The sequence below is a fragment of the Diadema antillarum genome, unplaced genomic scaffold (genome assembly GCF_040938485.1).
Source record: "Diadema antillarum isolate AM-2024a unplaced genomic scaffold, OU_Dant_1.0 scf00000029, whole genome shotgun sequence".
In the NCBI taxonomy this organism is placed as follows: domain Eukaryota; kingdom Metazoa; phylum Echinodermata; class Echinoidea; order Diadematoida; family Diadematidae; genus Diadema; species Diadema antillarum.
The window spans coordinates 5,032,958-5,050,886 of NW_027270918.1; the positions used below are offsets into that span (position 1 = coordinate 5,032,958).

At 36.7% G+C, this 17,929-nt stretch overlaps 1 protein-coding gene across 1 annotated transcript in view; it reads left to right on the plus strand.

The window, feature by feature from the left end:
• LOC139739831 (uncharacterized) overlaps window positions 1-16,334 on the plus strand; it is a 29,526-nt gene extending 13,192 nt beyond the window's left edge. The window contains exons 4-11 of the mRNA XM_071650429.1: window positions 1,726-1,958; window positions 5,559-5,677; window positions 8,159-8,242; window positions 8,792-8,917; window positions 12,357-12,398; window positions 13,775-13,858; window positions 15,381-15,626; window positions 16,161-16,334. Coding sequence (XP_071506530.1) covers window positions 1,726-1,958; window positions 5,559-5,677; window positions 8,159-8,242; window positions 8,792-8,917; window positions 12,357-12,398; window positions 13,775-13,858; window positions 15,381-15,626; window positions 16,161-16,334 — 1,108 coding nt within the window. The remainder of the gene's footprint in view (window positions 1-1,725; window positions 1,959-5,558; window positions 5,678-8,158; window positions 8,243-8,791; window positions 8,918-12,356; window positions 12,399-13,774; window positions 13,859-15,380; window positions 15,627-16,160) is intronic.
• Window positions 16,335-17,929: the final 1,595 nt, after the last annotated feature.

Sequence of the window (17,929 nt, forward strand, 5' to 3'; positions counted from 1 at the left end):
TTTTGAGTCATCTGGGTTCTCGGTCGCAATCCACATCTCCTGCCTCGAATGGTGTGATGAATCATTTTGTTGAAGGTGTTGACCGGAACAAATTCTCCAGGTCCCCCCTTTCCCTCCCCCCCCCCCCCCCAAAAAAAAAAAAAAAAAAATCAAATGAATGTTGTCTTACTCATTCTTACTCGGAGCTAGGTGATTCACATTGGTGCTTTACACACTGTATGTGTTCCTTGCAATGTCACAAACATGCATTATTTATATCCACTTCTCAAGATGCCTCCAACAGGTTTTGACATTCATGATATCAGTATGATGATGATGATGATGATAAAGATGGTGATGAAATTGATGTCATCAAATGATGATGATAGTGATGATGATGACAGTGATACTAATGTCAAGGCTTAGACAGTTGGTCCAAATGATTTTAATGATATTCTTCTTAAAGACATATAGTCATAATGATGATTATAATCGCAAGGATGACAGTGGACAGAAAAACAATTGTGACTGCTGCTAGGATTATTGCTGAGACGTACTCATAATGGTCTCAGCAGTAATTAGGAAGGAGCTTATTGGGAGCTAATTTGCAAGGAGCAAATTACCATGGAGCAAATTAATCAAGGAGGGGTTGCAATATAATGCACTTAATGGTAGGGCTCCTAATTTTGGCCAAGAATATTGAAAGTGTATGCCTGGACAGTGGCTGTCATTATTGAATTTGGATGATTTGATCCTTTCCTTGGATTTATACAGGACTCAATACAGCTCGGTGTGTTTGTTTGTTTGTTTGTTTTTTCAGCGGCCCAAAAGCTTAAAGGAGAGTGAAACATGAATATATATGTGAATTGAGGGAATACAGCAACATCAGGTGAACACAACAGCAAAGTTTGAGGAAAATAGGACAATCAGTTCAAAAGTTATCAATTTATACAGTTCTCGTGCAGTCATTGCTTGATGAGAAAACTACAACACTTTGTGATATAATGTTTGGAAAACAGAAGAAAGAAAATAAAGAAAATTCAACATTTTTCACTTTTCTGTCATAATCAAAGAGCACCTACATTGTAACTTACCTCTTTAAAAGAGGAGACGGAGTAATATTACTCTTAAAGGGTAATATTACTCTTAAAGGGGTGGTATAGTTTTGGGTGGGGTCCAAATAAAAGGTGGGACCCACCTTTTATGAGGATCATTTTAGTTTGGGATATCTCAACCATTTTAAAACCAATATTCATCAAATCACTGATAAGATATGAAAGATTATACAATTCTAATAGGAATTCAAAGTTCATTTGATGAATATGTCTTTTGAAATGACCGAGATATCCAAAAACAAAGTGGTCCTAATAAAAGGTGAGACCCACCTACCATCCCTTTCATATATGTCAATAACGTGTCAAGGGAAGGTGTACTTTTCATAAGAAATGAAATTTTGTGAAATTCTCTTTATATATTCTGTATATTGTTTTCCATATGTGATATATACCCTCTTATCCAGCGATGGCTGAATCAAAACTTTGGAGATTCATAACTTTTTTATGGATTGTTCAATTTTCCTCAAACTTCACCAATGTGTTCTACTGATATTTTTGCATTCACTCAAACCACATGTATATTTGGGTTTCATTCCACTGTAATGGTGTTTTGGCTGACTCCTGCTTGAACACAAAATGTTGATATGGTATGATTTGATATGAAATTTATGATGATTAAATATCTTTGCAGGAAAAAGGTGAACCCATTGTATGACAGCTACAGAGGAGAGGAGACACTAGATAGCACGGGGGCAGATACTAGTATCTATGCGACGACAGATGAAATTAAGAAGCATCGAGGGCCAGCCAGTCACATTGGGTCTATCCTGAAACATCCATGTTTCATCTTTCTTCTCATGGTCTTCGTAGTCGCCCTGGTGGTCGTCTTCGTTCTTCTGATGCAAGGCACGATAACATCCAGAGGTGAGTGATCGCGGCTTTACAACATTGTATGCTCAGTCACTAATAGAGTTTTAGTGCAGGAAAGTTTGTTGGCTCGCAGTATTGTGCGCAGGTGAATGTGCAAAGAATGTTTTAAACTCCAGTGCAATGTGACTTCTGATGAATATAACAGTACTTAGCAACTACCAGATGTATAATATTGCCTCTTTAGTTTTCAAATTCTATGGCTGTGAATATAGTGAATATATTCACAGCCATAGAATATGGAACTGAAAGAGGGGTTGCAAAGTTAACTACCCACATTCACAGCCATAGAATATGGAACTGAAAGAGGGGTTGCAAAGTTAACTACCCACATTCATAGCACTTTAAATAGTAGGTAAGGTTGTTTTACTTGGACAATAAAAGTGCTATTGTACTGAGGTAGAAAACAAAATATGCCTTTCCTCTCAATATATGTGTTTCTAAGTCCTATAGAATTTATGATATAAAAGAATAGCATGTAATTGGCAAAAACATGTCTGACCTTCTTGAAAGTGAAAGTTTTAAAGTGAAAATTTGTGCTGGTGTACAAATCTGTCATTTTGTTATCTCCACTTGATGTAGAGATAAAGGAGAAAGGAGAGCTTAAAGGCATTGTACAGTTTTGGGTGAGACCTAATTTCGGGTTTCTAACATTTTTTGGTGAAATAATGAGAAACCTCTTATGAAATATGAAAGAGCATGCAATTCTATGAGGAATTCAACGTTTATTTGATGGAAATTGGTTTTTAAATGGCTGAGATATCCAAAAAAGAGCGATTCTGATAAAGTGTGGGACCCACACTTTATATTACGATCACTTTGTTTTACTTTGTTTTTGGATGTTTCAGTCATTCCATATCCGATTTTCATCAAATAAACTTTGAATTCCTCTTAAAATGGTATGCTCTGTACTATATCATAAGTGTTTTCTTGGTATCTCGCAAAAAATTAAAAGCCCTATTCTCATCTCCACCAATACTGTACCATCCCTTTAAGTCCAATTAATAATGCCAAAGGGTTTTGGCCACTGAGAGTGGTATTACCCATGTGTTGTCCTTTGAGAATTGAAACCTATAGTCACATAACCATATAAAGTTAACATAATAGATGCCCACTTGTCAACTGCTTCCGATCTATTATAACAAGAAAACAAAACAGCATTCTTTCACTTTCTAGCTGCACTTGCAGCGAGTGTCAAATCTGAACCAGGGATTTCTTTTCTTTCTTTCTTTTTTGCCATGTGTTTTGAATACTTTCACTTTTATCAGATATTAACCCATTGAGGACGAGTCCTGAGTATACTCAGGCAGGTGTACGAAATGCTTGTTGTAGCAAAATCAGTTTGTCCTCAATGGGTTAATGACAATCACTTGGCAAAAGTCATTCAATATGTCAGTGACACTTTTTTACTGCCGGGAATGTTCGTATGGTTCAGTTTCATTCTGATATTTTCTTTGGAAATTTCTAATGGAAGGACCCTTCAATATTTGACTTATCTTTGTCATTTGATAGCAGTGTACCTCTGTGTGTGTGTGTGTGTGTGTGTGTGTGTGTGTGTGTGGCGTATTGCTTGATCGGCACAGAAGCTCTGCAACTCTTTTGTTACGTAGCAAGAAAGCAAACATCCTGCTAGAGTGAGCGCTCATTGTAGTGTTGGGCCATCCACACCCATGTCATAATAGTGGTGACCCCAAAGGCTTGCAGCAACATGGGCATCTTTACTCAAGCTCTGCTTTTCAGGCATGCTGCATGGCTGTGCCTAATTGTGTGTGTGGCGGAAGAAAGAACTAGAAAAGCAGATCGAAGTACAGGAGGCACATTGTTGAGCATGCTGTTCCTATCTGTGCTACCTGCCCTTTGATCTCGTCATGTCAACAATTTTGAAATTGTGTCGTACTTTGATCAAGCTGTAGTTATGTGCAGTGGGCTGTAAATCCATGAAACTCCCTCTCTTTATTACCTTCACATGTTCTTGATGGTATGATTTGCAGGCATTATTTGCCAATACAGCCATAAAAATCAAAACCAAAAAGGAATACTCTGTGTGGTAGAATCAGTATCTTCATTGCTGCCCCTAAAAACCTCAGAATGGTTTTATGCCACTTGTGGATACTTGTCTTGTTGCCAGTTTCTCACAGACTTACTCAAATTTATTTCCTTATACTTCAGAAAAGGAAGTCAGTTTAGAAGGAACTGTCAGATAACAAGATGATCCTTCATTCTAGTAAGAGTGCTTTACAGGACCTATGGCGGGTGTGGGTATGGTTATAAAGCTAAAGGCATAATTTTCCAGATCAGAAAATGTTTCTATCACCCACAGCACCTCATGAATTATTTACATTCGCACTAACATCATTTGCACATCAAATATGATAACGTTCCTTGCACGTCACATGTTTGCTGGAAAATGACCTATAATTTGTCTACACCAACACATTAAGAATATTTAATGTGTACTACTAGGTAGATTTGATATAGAATATCTAGTTTCATTGATTCTTATCATTTTTTTATAAAACTTATTTAGTCATGTGGTACACAGAGCCAAATATTTCCAGCAATGGAAAAAATTATGAAATTTCTTTTCATATTTCAAGAAATGAAGCTTGCTGGTACTAAAGATTTTGGTCCACCTTTGGTGGTTGCCCTGGAACTTTTTGTCATTTCATCTGCAGATGACATAAGTGTCAAAGTCGTATCTGACAAATATTTTTATTCCCTCTACTCTATGTTTGACAAGAAAAATGTTCCATGAATTCTGACTCTTTCATCTTGTAATGCCCGTACTATAAATCTTTGTGTCTGCTTGGGAATGAGAACTTCACATTTTCTGGTGACCTTTTCCCCAAAGAATAATATGTGAGATGCATGGGCTGTCAGTGTCAGATTTCTCTCGTGATAATACTGTCTCTTGTAAAACAGCCATGTAATTCTTTATTGTAACTTACATGGTTGTAGAGTAAATACACTGAATGCCTTTTGTATCTCGATAGAGAAAAGACGACTTAACACAATTGTATGTGGAAACACTTTGATTTGTCACACATTTCTTGACTTGACACAAATAATATACTTCTGACTGTCTCACAAGCTTGTCAGAGCTAGAGACTAAGCATTTTACCAATTTGTTCCAAAAAAAAACAAAACCGAAGATCACAGATTTTTAAGATAGGAGTTATGATTTATGATATACAGTGCATTTAGAAGAAGAAAATGTTGCAAAATTGGAAACTTTTGGAGACATTTTCCCATCTTCAGATGTTATTCAAGACTTCCCGTATAAGATGCTGTGGAAAAAAAAAGCTGACTGCTGTTCTCCAGGTGTTTTTTCCCTCCAGCTAGCGGGTATTGTAAAACGAGGAATGTTCGTGTGCATTTTAAAGCAAATTTTGCCTATTTTTACAAGAGCCCAGATTTGCAAAATTAGAATGCACATGAAAGTTCTCATCTACACTATATGTACTGAATGCCAGAGGCACTTTGTGACAATTTCATGCCATGGAAAAGGCCATTGGCTCCAAATTGGAAAAATATCATGTCTTACAGTATTGTGTATGACGTCTTTATAACATGCTCTTTTCTCAACATATATCACAGGTCTGTCTGCAGGTCTGACAGGCCCCGCCCCAAACAGTACCACCATGGAGGAGGAGATGGCTCTGCTGAGGAGGCAGGTCTCCGATCAGGCCGAGCTGATCAGTACTTTAACGGAAAAGGTCAGCCCCTTTGCATACCTGATGAGATTTTCAGCTTAGCGAGAAAATCACGGCCCTCTGCCCGCTCTCGTGAGACAAGCTCACCTTTATGATTCCAGAATTAAAGAAACCTTTGAGCTGGGAATCGCACACTGTACCCAGCGATGCTGTGCTTCTAAGTCTCATAGAAATGGTATCACAGATTTCACTGTTTCTGCTAGTTATTAGGCCACAAATTTTTTGGTGATAACCCAACCAGACAGTGTCAATGCTATCAAATTTTTTGGGAAATTTTGTGGTCATGAAATGATAAGATATCTCAAACACAATGTGAATAGGTGTGGCTGTGGTATACTGTTGGACTGTTGCCCAAGTGGTGGTAATTTGGGTTTTATGGTTGGTCAGACACTTGACTCTCAATACACTGTATGGTAGTCTCATGGGAAATAATTATGTAGCCACTGTGTAATATTATGTAATGTGTTATACCACTGCAGTGTGTATATGTGTGTGCGTAAATGTGATAACAGTTTAAGCTAGCTAGACTAACCCACCACACAAAATACAATATGCATTCCTTTCGTGTCATGATTATTGTTTGGTGGAACACGATAAGGTCACTTATTATTTATTGTCCAGAATAAAGTATCCCTCGAGCTTTACTATGATATGTAGAATTGTAGTGAAATTAATGTATTTTTTTTTATGTGTGGAACACAAATTGTGGGAGTGGCCCATAGTGGGTTCACCCTACAGGACTGTGGATTTTTACTGGGTATGCCTAATTGCAGTTGGCAATATGCCAAGTATGAGAAATAGACCCAAAATACCATCAAATATTGGTACAGACGTAAACCACTTGCCAATTGAAAGACTGATGGACAACTATTAGGCACATTCCGTGGGCTATTGTTTGGTGGCTATATGCTACGCTTTACTTCCTTTATTCAATAACGATGATGTCATGATTTAAGGAGTCGCTGCACTGTTTACTAATAAAAAAAAAGCACTCTACAGAAGGGCCTACTTCATCAGGCTAGTGTATTCTAATGTACATTTCCTTATATCTGTGAAGTAATCAAATAAAGTAATATGCTCTGTGCATGTAACCTGTGTGGATGTAGATACATATTTTATAAATTGTATACTTTGAAGTTTGTGTTGCACTGTATTTGTTTAATTAAGAAGAGTTCCTTTTTCTTTGTTTACAAGACCTTTGCCCAAATCCACAAATGCTCCCTACCATAAACTATGTAAACATATAAGGCACCTCTGAAATAGAAATGAATTCATGTCTAAAAGTTTGCATTACCTGGAACTTTCTGCCTTTCTATAAACATTTCTACTTGAGCAGTGACTTAAAAGTAGTGAACTAACTTGGTTATGTTTCCCTAGACCTGGAGAATTTGTACCCAGTGCCATCTGAAAAAGAGATATATAGTCCTGAACTGTTTAATAATTCCAGTAGGGTTTCAAAGTTAAAGTTAGAATATAAATAAAGTGAATGATCTTTTACAGAGTTTTTCTGCTTTTGCTCTTACTCTCCATGAATAGGAACAAACTTGCTTCATTCTTGCCTTCATAACTTGTCTTTACTGGAGGATAATTAATTATGAATAAGACCCAGAGAGAATGCAAGAGAGCTGTGTCATTGTACTTGTTCAAACATCATGTGTCACTGCCATGCACTATAGCTTTAGCTCAGTGGTAGTTCCACTGCCTGGTAACCAGTAGGAGACACAGGTCAAATCCTAGGCTAGTTCCTTCTTTTCATTTGGTGTTCATGATGATACAGATTGAGTATATGAATTTGATCATATTAATGGAGAGTACCAGCAAAAACTTGATCATATTTATGGAGAATACCAGCAAAAAAATAAATAAATACAATGAATAAATAAATAACATAAAAGAAAAAAGAAAAAGAAAAGAAAAGAAAGTCTCTGTAACTACACTCTCTCCACTTAAATTCCCTTAAAAAAAAGTCTTTGTAACTACACTCTTTCCACTAAACAAATTCCCTTCATTCATAAATGATTTATCTCTGATTATGTATAAATTGTTATCTTATGAAATCAGTAATAATATAGTTCAGTAAATTGATTAATAAGATGAAGTAAAGGCGTACAATGATTAAATTACTCATGACTGAAATTTAATCATCCGTTTGTTGCGAGGATATTTTCTGTCTTATTACAATGTTGGAGGATTGAACGCTAGGCCTACATGTTAGATGGTACAATGTGGTTTCTTGTACAGATGTACTTAACCATTTATGCATGTGCTTTGGTTTGCCGAAGTATGCATGTCTCAATCCTTAATTTTGTTGAGCTCAGTGAAAATATACTATGCACTAAAGAAATTATTTTTGTTTCTTTTGACCAATGTTGAATTTTTGTTGCATTCTACAGTGATACCAGATTAAATTATTGTCTTTGTTATCATTTTAATGGAAGAAAATAAATATCTTTTGACATATGATTTTTTTTTCTTCCTCCACAGATTGTGACACTAGAAAGAGCGATTACCACACCAGGGAATGAAAATGCATCAGTAGATCTAAGAGTGGCACAAAATTCGCTAAAGGTGAGCATATAAAGATGTATGGCTTTGACATACAAGTTTCTGAGGCTGTGTATATGCATTGACTTCCCTTACAGAAGTGGTAGGAAATATTTTAATATTCAAAGGACGAATTCACCCAAATATGTATGTGTGGATTGAGTGAATGCAGCAATGGTAGTAGAATACATCAGAGAAGTTTAGGGAAAATAGGACAATCCATTCAAAGGTTATGAATTTTTAAAGTTTTGGTACAGCCATCGCTGGATGAGAAGACTTGAGCAGTTTGTGACATTACTACAGGACAACAATATAAAACCAACATACCAATTAAGATAATTCCTCAAGAAAGGGAGAGATGTTCTGTTTAAGATTTTTCTGTTAAAAAAAAAAAAAAATTCTTTCCAAAGCACAGTTTTTGGAAACTGAAACAGGACCCTGTAGCAAATATTCAGCATAAGTAGTAGTAATTCATAGAGTTGCATCGTCATTATCAGTATATCTTCATTCTCTCCACTGTCTTCATTGTCTGTGATGTAGTAAGACTTTTTTTTGCATTCTCTTTGACCTCAGCTCATGCAACTGAATGAAACTATGAATGCCTTGAGTGGAGAAGTCCACCAGATCGACATCAAGGCAGATCTGGCCTACCAGCAGACGTCCATCGCCATATCTACTAATGCAGCACTCATTAACAGAGTAAGTACATGTACTTGCTTTTTGTAATAGTGGTCTTCAATTTACAACTTGCTGCAGAAAACAAGAAACAAAAAAAAAATCAAGAAAAAAAAGTCATCAATACAATGATTATGTTAGTATCACTTTAATCATTGTGGTAATGATAATTGTGACAATATATTGTTATTATGATCGTTGTCATCATCTTTGTTGTCATAGTATTATTTTAATGAACATTGTAGTTACCAGGAGTAGCTGTCGTAGTGATAGTCATTGCTTGAATATTAAGAGCATAGTAAACAATATGATTTTATTTCTGTCATTGGAATATAAAAAGCAGAGGAAATTATTTTTTTATTGTCATATGCCCATTACTTTTTGTAGATAAATGTCTGTCATGGCAAGAGAAATATATGTCCTGCTATTGTCTGGGGCTTTATTCGCCTAACTGCTTTGGGTCAGTCACCTGCAGTAATCCAGTACTTGCCCCGCTGTGTCACAATGTGTAAACAAACAATACCTTTGCTGGACAGCTAGATGCCATGATAACATGCCAATGAATGAATGGCCCACTTACTGACTGAACTGCATTGGTAAAGTAGGTTAATGTGGAACTAAAGGGAATGGGTGTGTTTTCTTTGTAGTTACTTTATATACGTACATGTACACTCAATTTTCTTTTTAATGATAAGAAATGAGAAAAGAAACATTTGTGAAGACTAACTCTTGTCCATATGTACCATTCCTGTAGGCATTGTGACACGTCATATAAAACGAAAACAACAACAAAATTGGTAATTTGTACAGCAAGATGCTATGTACAGTGTGTAAAGTTCTGATATTTATTTCAAATATTTCAATTCCTACTTGGTGAATTGCTAAAGTGATAAACATTTAGAATAAAATATGAATAGTATCACTAATATATTTGATATCACTAAATGAATGATAAAGCTTGTAACACTATAAATCACTCATTCATACATAGAAATAGGCATCAGATTAAATTCACGTGTTAGTAGTAGGAATGCTGATTTTCAAATGAAAGCGATACGTTTTGCAATGCACATACATGTCATGTTCCCCCAACAGCTAAAGAATATGGTTTTTAACCCCTAAAAATCATGGTACTTGCAGAAAATTTCAAAGAAGAGTTAAACATGATTAAAGACATTTGGATTTCCATGTCAAATAATCTACCCAACGTTAATTCCATACTCAATATTTCTGATTCCAAGAGTGTAATAATGAATAGCAATAGAAATACTGATAGCATGAAGATATCTTGGAAAGCATACTTGACTTGGCATTAGACAGAGATGTTAGGGTCATCAACCCTGGGAAGTTCATCCTTACAAATTAACTCAATCACACCACCAAGATATAATTGCCATGACCCTGGTGTTTAGTCCATTTTTTTTTCCTGTTCTGTAATTTCCTGTGAATGACCCTTGACATAAATATCAGTGTGACAAGGTCTTGCCAAATATGTACTCTATAGAAAGGCCTTGGTGTGCGGAAGTCCACTGATTAGCACTGTTTGTGCTTATTCATTTTTTTGTTTGTTTTCAGCTTCTGCTTGAATTGCTAGTTTTTTGTCCACAAGACAGTAACACTGAGGTAGTGATGAGACAGTGCCTTGTTCCACTTCTGTTTTGAACTATCAGTCCACCATCTCAATTTATTGATACTTGATTCATGAGAAAAATGTGTGATGCTGCCCTCACAGTTTAAAAAAATGTTAGTAGGGTAGGCAATCTTGTGAAACTCTTCACTCTTCTATCTAGGATGAATGTACAACAAGGGCATTTTGTAGAGAGTAGAGTTAGGAATATACGTAATTAGGACATCTTTGGAGACACACAGCCAACAGGGGGCGCCAGTTTGCTATTGTCATGGGGTTGTGATATTTTGGCAGAGCCTGACTGTTTCAAGATTGGCAATGTTTAACCCGTTGAGGACGAGTCCCGAGTATACTCGGGCAGGTGTCTATGGGAAATGCGTGTTGTAGCAAAATCAAACCGTCCTCAACGGGTTAAGTGAACAATTTGTGAATAATGGACAAATGTTATAAAAGGAATGGATAAAGTTCAAATGATGTCTTATTCTATGACATGTAAAGTTAGATAAATGACTTGATTTCCTTGTTTTCTTTGTTCAAAATGGTGACTGATGGTTATGCCAATTATCTCTCCAGCTGAATCCATGCATCACTGTAGTATGTAGGTTTACTTTTTAGCCTGTTTATATTTGCACTTTCTGTAATGATTAGTGTGGAAACTATAGTGGAGAATTGTTTTGTCAATGGCGATTTGAAAAGTCTTCCAGTGAAAATCTCTGGAAGAGTGTAGGAAAAAGATGTTCTGTCTTTTTGGAGCATAGAGGCACGTATTTTTGTCTTCAGACAGTAAACAAGGTCAAACTTGATGTCATATCTTGCTCTCAACTATTTGCTCTGGGAGGTCAATGGTAGTTACTGTTTACTTACGGCCATGGACGTGACCGTATGCTGTAGGGTTCCCCCCCCCCCCCCCCAAAAAAAAAAAAAAAAAAAAAGTTCAATTTGCATCCATGTACACACTGTTTGTACATGCTAGTCATTTCTGTAGGCTTTGTCTGTTTGTTGTACCTTTGCACTGTAAATGTTATGTCTAGATATGGTGCAAAGGCTTTAAGGTCATAAGGTCAATTACCATATCTGTATTTGCTAATTTAGGCACAAGTTTTAATGTGTGTTCCTTGAAGCAGTAGGAAATGACCCGCAAGTTCTTGTAGCAATATCCTTGTAAGTGACCCTGCACCAATTGTATGCCTGGAGATCTTTATTTTTTTTTCTTGTCATGCATGAGCTTAACATGAAAATGACTTTAAAGCTACTCTGACATGACAAAGTAATATTGGGCTTATTCCAAACCCTGAGAGTATGTTGCAATTTTTTTGCTTCAGACAAAGTCAACATTCGATGCCTGACTGTATAATATGTCTCAGGTTTCTGAATATAAAGTGTGTAATATTAATTCTGTTTTCATAGTTTTACACATTCTTTTATAATACATATGATCATGACACATTTCCACTTGATGATAAATTCTTTGCAGTCAAACTAGATTTATTTCGAGGAAAAGTATTTACATTATGTACGGTACCTTCCATTGTATAGTATTATATTGTATTTTATATAAAATCATGTTCTTTTCAACCCTCAAATGTATTTCAACTTTAGAAGAAAAAAGATATGAAAAGGTCGTCTGTACTTGCCAGGAATGTATACATGTGCAGCTTGATATTGCATGTGTACACCATGAGTTGTCATTTTGAGTTACTTGACTATTTCATGTTGCTCTTAGAGTCCCCATTAGTTTTGAACAAGTTGTCTCACCATTCTGAAGCGCTTTTGTTTTCAAGAGACCTTCTAACACTACATATATATATGACATTTGTCTATTCTCCCGATATACAGGTTACACTACTGGAAAACCAGACTATGACTCTAGATGGCCGTGTAAGTATGACTTTGATACTTTGATACTACAGTTTCTCCGGACTATTTCAATCATTTAAAGTTTTGGTGTTGGAACCGCTGAATGAGGAGACTACTAGAGGTTATTAGGTATGAGTGGACAAAAATATAAAGAAAATATAAGAAAATTCCACAAAAATTCATTTTTCATGAGAATTATAAATTCCATCAACTTGATACAGACATATGTTATTTAAGGGTAGCAATTATTCCCCCTGCTTTTTGACAGCGGTTAGTTAAGTGCTCTTTCACGATGCTAGAAAAGTGAATTTTTGTTGAATTTCCTTTATATTTTCTTTGTATTGTTGTCAACTAGACTAACATCATAACCTCTAGTAGTCTCCTCATCCAGCGGTTCCAACACCAAAACTTTACAAATTAGTAAACTTTGCATTGATTGTCCGATTTTCCTCAAACTTTCATTGATGTGTTCTACTAATGTTGCTGCTTTCACTCAATCCACATTGCTCTTTGGGTTTGCGTTCCCTTAAGGCATGTGTTCTATTACGCAGGTATTATCAAGTGCCAACTCTGCCATGGAAGGATTATCTGCGACTTACAGCAATGTGGCACCTCCTTGATACAAAATGCCACAGCAGGGGTCGGGATGTGGAATGCAATGTACTATTAATATAATATAGACTATTATGTCAATTATATGCTGCTTGTTGTGTATGTGTATTGAGCTGCATTGCAGACATGCAGCACAGTTGTGAGCAATTATGTTTTTAAAGAACACCCAGGGCAGGACCATACCGGGGAGGGAGGGAGGAACTTGAACACCCCCCCCCCCCCCCCCAACAAGGGATTTCATGCACACTTTGTAATTTTGGTGATACAGTTCAGCATACATGATTATACAGTACTCTGCACCCTTTTGCTCTGCAGAATTGGATATGAAATGCAACTGCAAATAAGTTTCACTTGGAAAATTAGAAAATTTATTCAATTCTGTGGGGGGAGGGGGCATTAACAGCTTTTAATTCCAAACCTTCCTTCTACTCTAGTTTTCCACACCCTTACTTCGAAGCTTTTCTCCCCGAGTACATTCTTCCTTGTGTAATGTAAAATGTAAAATGCAGGGACCTGCCCATAGGCTTGCAGGGACATATTTCTCGTGACGATATACTCAACATCAAATGACGAGAAAAAAAAAAGATCTATCAAAATGTGTCTAAAGTTGACATTGATTTATCATTTTTGTTTTATTATTTCAATCAAAGCCAGATTTTCCCAATATCTTTATTCTGATGCAGTGATGATACTTCAAGTATGTGATAAGGTAGTCAATAAAGAAGTCAGTCTTGGAGCTAGATGTCACCTTTGACCTCTCTTATTTTGCTCTTTCTGTTACGCAGGTGAATTCACTGAATGGAAATCTCCAGACACACAGCACAGATATAGTCAGCATCAAAGCTACCAACATGCAACAGGATAATACAGTATGTATGACATTTCTGTCAATCACTTGATCACCCTTCCCCCCCCCCCCCCACAAATTTATGATCATTGTTATTCAATCTTACTGTGCTTCATTCACTAATTGACACTTCTGCTGGAGTGTTGATTGGGACAGAAGTCTAAAAAGTATCCGGCAGTGAATAGGGATTTTGTAATCCCCATAATCCCTATTGCATTTCCATTGTTTTCCTGTTGGACTGAGGCTTATTGTACACAGACTTTGGCCTGAGTGGGCTCGCTTACTTAAAGTTGGGTTAATATTGGAGAATTAACTGAATGCTGATGAAAAAAGGCATGTAAAGTGTCAGAGAGCTTGGACACTTAAAGACTTCTTGAGATATTTTCATCTTTGTCTCTAATCATACCAGATATGTATGTTGAGAAATTTATAGATATTGTGGAGTGTGGAAGGTTGCATAGGTAAACATTCTTTTGTGTAGTCCTATGTTATGTAAAGTGCTTGAATTATGAACTTTCTAACCATTTTTCCTCTTGAATATTCTTTATGTGACATAAATCAAACCTTGATGATTTAACCCTAATCAGGCTGGGGGGGGGGGGGCGGAATCCGCCCCCCCCTCGACGTTTCGCGCAATATCTTCGCAGCGCGATAAGCTCCCGCCGCGATGTTTCATTACTTTTTTCTTTTAAGTATCACGCAACTTTTGAGACCCAAATTGTTGCGCCCGCGCGTACTGTTTTGACGTGACGCCTGTTCGAAAAAAATTTGTCAACCCCAAAATTGCTCCAAAACGCGATTTTGTGTACAAATCCAATGCAAATTGTGTTTTTTCAATTAATTCACATAAAAATTCATATCTTGACTTAGAATGGACGAAATTAATTTATCTTAGCATAATAAAGCTTCGAAAAATGTCTGTGAGAAATTTTGGCCAAAAAACAAACAAAAACAAAAGGTCGAAAAACAATGAAATACATAAGAAATTAATTTCGATACAGATTTTTTTTTATCTTATGTCTCAGAAGAATGATACAAGAAACATTTTTAAAAAGACATCAGCTTAATTAGAGCATCAATAAGTGATTTAGAGCCCAAAACTGATTTTATGCATAAATTACAATAATTAATTAATATAAAATATAAGAAAAATTTTTCGGAGAAAGCAACCATACATTTTGATAGTATACGTCGCGGGCGTCGCGTGTGCCGATTTTCGGCGCGATCACGCATTCCATAGGCGAGATCTGAAGGGGGGGCGGAATCCCCCCCCCCCCCCCAGCCAAGAAAGCCCAGCCTGATTAGGGTTAAGATCATTATTTCTGTGTTTTGATGTTTGTATTTAAAACAAGTCACAATATATTTTGTCTTAGTTTTGGGGTTTCTGGGGGGGGTGGGGAGGGTAGTGGGGTTTTTTTTTCAGATAACATTCCAACTGCCACACCTTGTCTACAATTATCTTTATTACTGTGAGAAATTGTGGCCCCTGTTTCATTTTGTTACTATCACATTTTGTTTTGTTTCATCTTTTCTTCTTACAATAGCTCCAGCAGGTTGAAAACCAAATAAATGTGGTTCAGCAAGAGTTTGAGTCAACGCTAGATGAATATAATATCACTATATTCGAGGAAATGGCCAGAATAAGTAAGATGCAAGGACCCCGTGGTTACAACGGCAGTGACGGTGCTCCTGGTGTCGGGGATCTCTCCCGCTGTGTGTATGATCGTGCAGCCGTTGGTACTGGAACAGCCACGGCCATTACTGAAACTGCAGTAATCTCTGCCGGATCAGTAAGTTTGTTTTTCATAACTTCCCATGCTTTTTAATCATACAAGTTCAAAGATAACTTTTATTTGATATGTTGATGAATGTGGCAATATTAATGAATGTGTGAAATGATAGCGTATTATGATGTTTGAGTAGCTTTCCTGCATTTTGATTATCGGTATTCAAATGTAGTGTATTTTACTCATATTTGATGAATGACCTGAAATGGTCATTCTGATGACATGAATGAAAATTCCAGCGGTTAGGCTGATAATGACAGATCTTTAAGATATGTCAGGCTTACTCAGTATGGTTACTTGTGTATTTGTCATTATTATTGATATTTGGTTACACTGTTGTTACCTTTATTTTATGACAATTAACCCAATGAAAATGTCTTAAATGGTCCTTGCCTTTTTGTTTGTAATTTTGTGGACTTCTGCTCAAATCATCCTTCAATTAAATCAACAACTTTCTGCAGCACAATATGTTTCATGACTTGCATTCACTTTAATTTTTTTTGTGTGTGTTGTTGTTGCTTTTTTTGTACTTTGCAGAATGAGATCCTTACAGGTGTGAGCTGTTCTACAGAGGGTGGTGAAAGGGCATTGTTAGTACGAGAAGGCTCATCACCCTCTTTTCGGTTTAAATGCCAGTGTTCTGGCACCTATCCCGGCACGGCCTCATCAAGGTTCTGCTACATGCACTACTGGAAGTGTCCACTCACATAGACGCTGCATGCATGGACAATGCAGGAGCAAGCACGGACCTCGTATTCTGCAATAAGTGTGTAACTTTTTGATTAGGTGGTACCCCACCCTCGGGTGCGAAAGGAGTGACCGTCGATGAGCCAATGACCGGACAGTATGGCTGATGTTTCTGCACCTCTGTCTCATTTTGTCAAGTCATTTGAGAGGCTGCGAAAAATTGTCATTTTGTCTATGCAAGAATATCACTCGATGGTACCTCAGATTTTTTTTTTTTCTTTTTCTTAATTTTCAGACAAATAAGGCCTTACAGAAATTCTCCGTTTTTTGTTGCTGGTGTAAAAATGGAGACGATGGATAGTGTGTGTTTCATTAACTGTAACACATGCAAACTGTGCCGTAAAATTTTGCTCTGATGTGTGAATCAAAGAATTATTTTGAAGTTCGCATTTCATTTAGGCAGTAGCTGTCATCCATGGCGTTTGAATTTCAGATTTTTATAATCACAAGACTACTATTTTGCATCCCATTGTAAGCGGATGGTAGTCAAGTGGCAAAGTGCTTATTCTGAAGGAAAAAAAATACAAACGAAACACATCTCATTTGGTTGCAGATTCAGTTCCAAGCAGATCCAGCCAGTAGATATTATGAATATGGCGTATGATGTTTAATATACAGTGCGCTTATCATGCACATGGTTTGAAGCCTTAATTTGCTCTTCGAAGAGGAGTGACAGAAGAAACCAAAATGAGTTGACATCAGACACACGTACTGTGCCCTTGAGAGGTGTTGGTGTGTGTAGGATTCCAGCTATCGGGTGGCAAGCAGTGTCTGTTGCTTTGAACCATGCCTACATATATATACTAGGACAGGTCTCTCCAAAGAGCAAATTTTACGTCCTTGAGAGCAACCAGAACCTCATGCTACATACATCACTGAAAATTTGTATGTGCTACGAGATGAAATTTCACAGATATCATATCAATGGGTTTGAGAAATAGATTTAATGCAATGAAGAAATGATAACATTAATGATCATCATTACGTATGGACATGCTCTCCATATTATTTTACATTCCATGCATAGCTACTTTGAAGCATTTATTTCTGATTAACACATGTTGATATAAACAGTTGTTTGATTCTTCTCTAAAAGTAGAACAAAAGTTTGCATCTCTGCTCGTTGGAAGTTTGTCACCCTTGTGAGGGTGACTGCTTGTTTCAACGACATGAGATGTAGAGATATCCTGTTTATGTTACTAGATTTGAGCACGGAGTATTGAACTGTATTGAGAGCCATTGTTTTAAAATAGGTCACCAGTCTGTTTTATAATACAACCTTTACTGTTTAAGCTTGAACCCTTTTGATCAGTTCAGTCATGTGTCCATGTGTGAAGTTTAAATGCATGCTTTATGTACATGCAACATACTGTATGGCATTAGTGCTGCGTCATGAAGCATTGAACGTTTAAAAGTGGTTCCTCAAACTACTTTGTAGTCACTGTGAGCCTAAAACACCTTGAATTACCTGTAAAACTACCTCTTAAAGGTAGTATGCATAAAAGAATAATTCAGACTGGAATTCTTTGCCAATTCAAGTCTGTTTACATGAAGTAAAT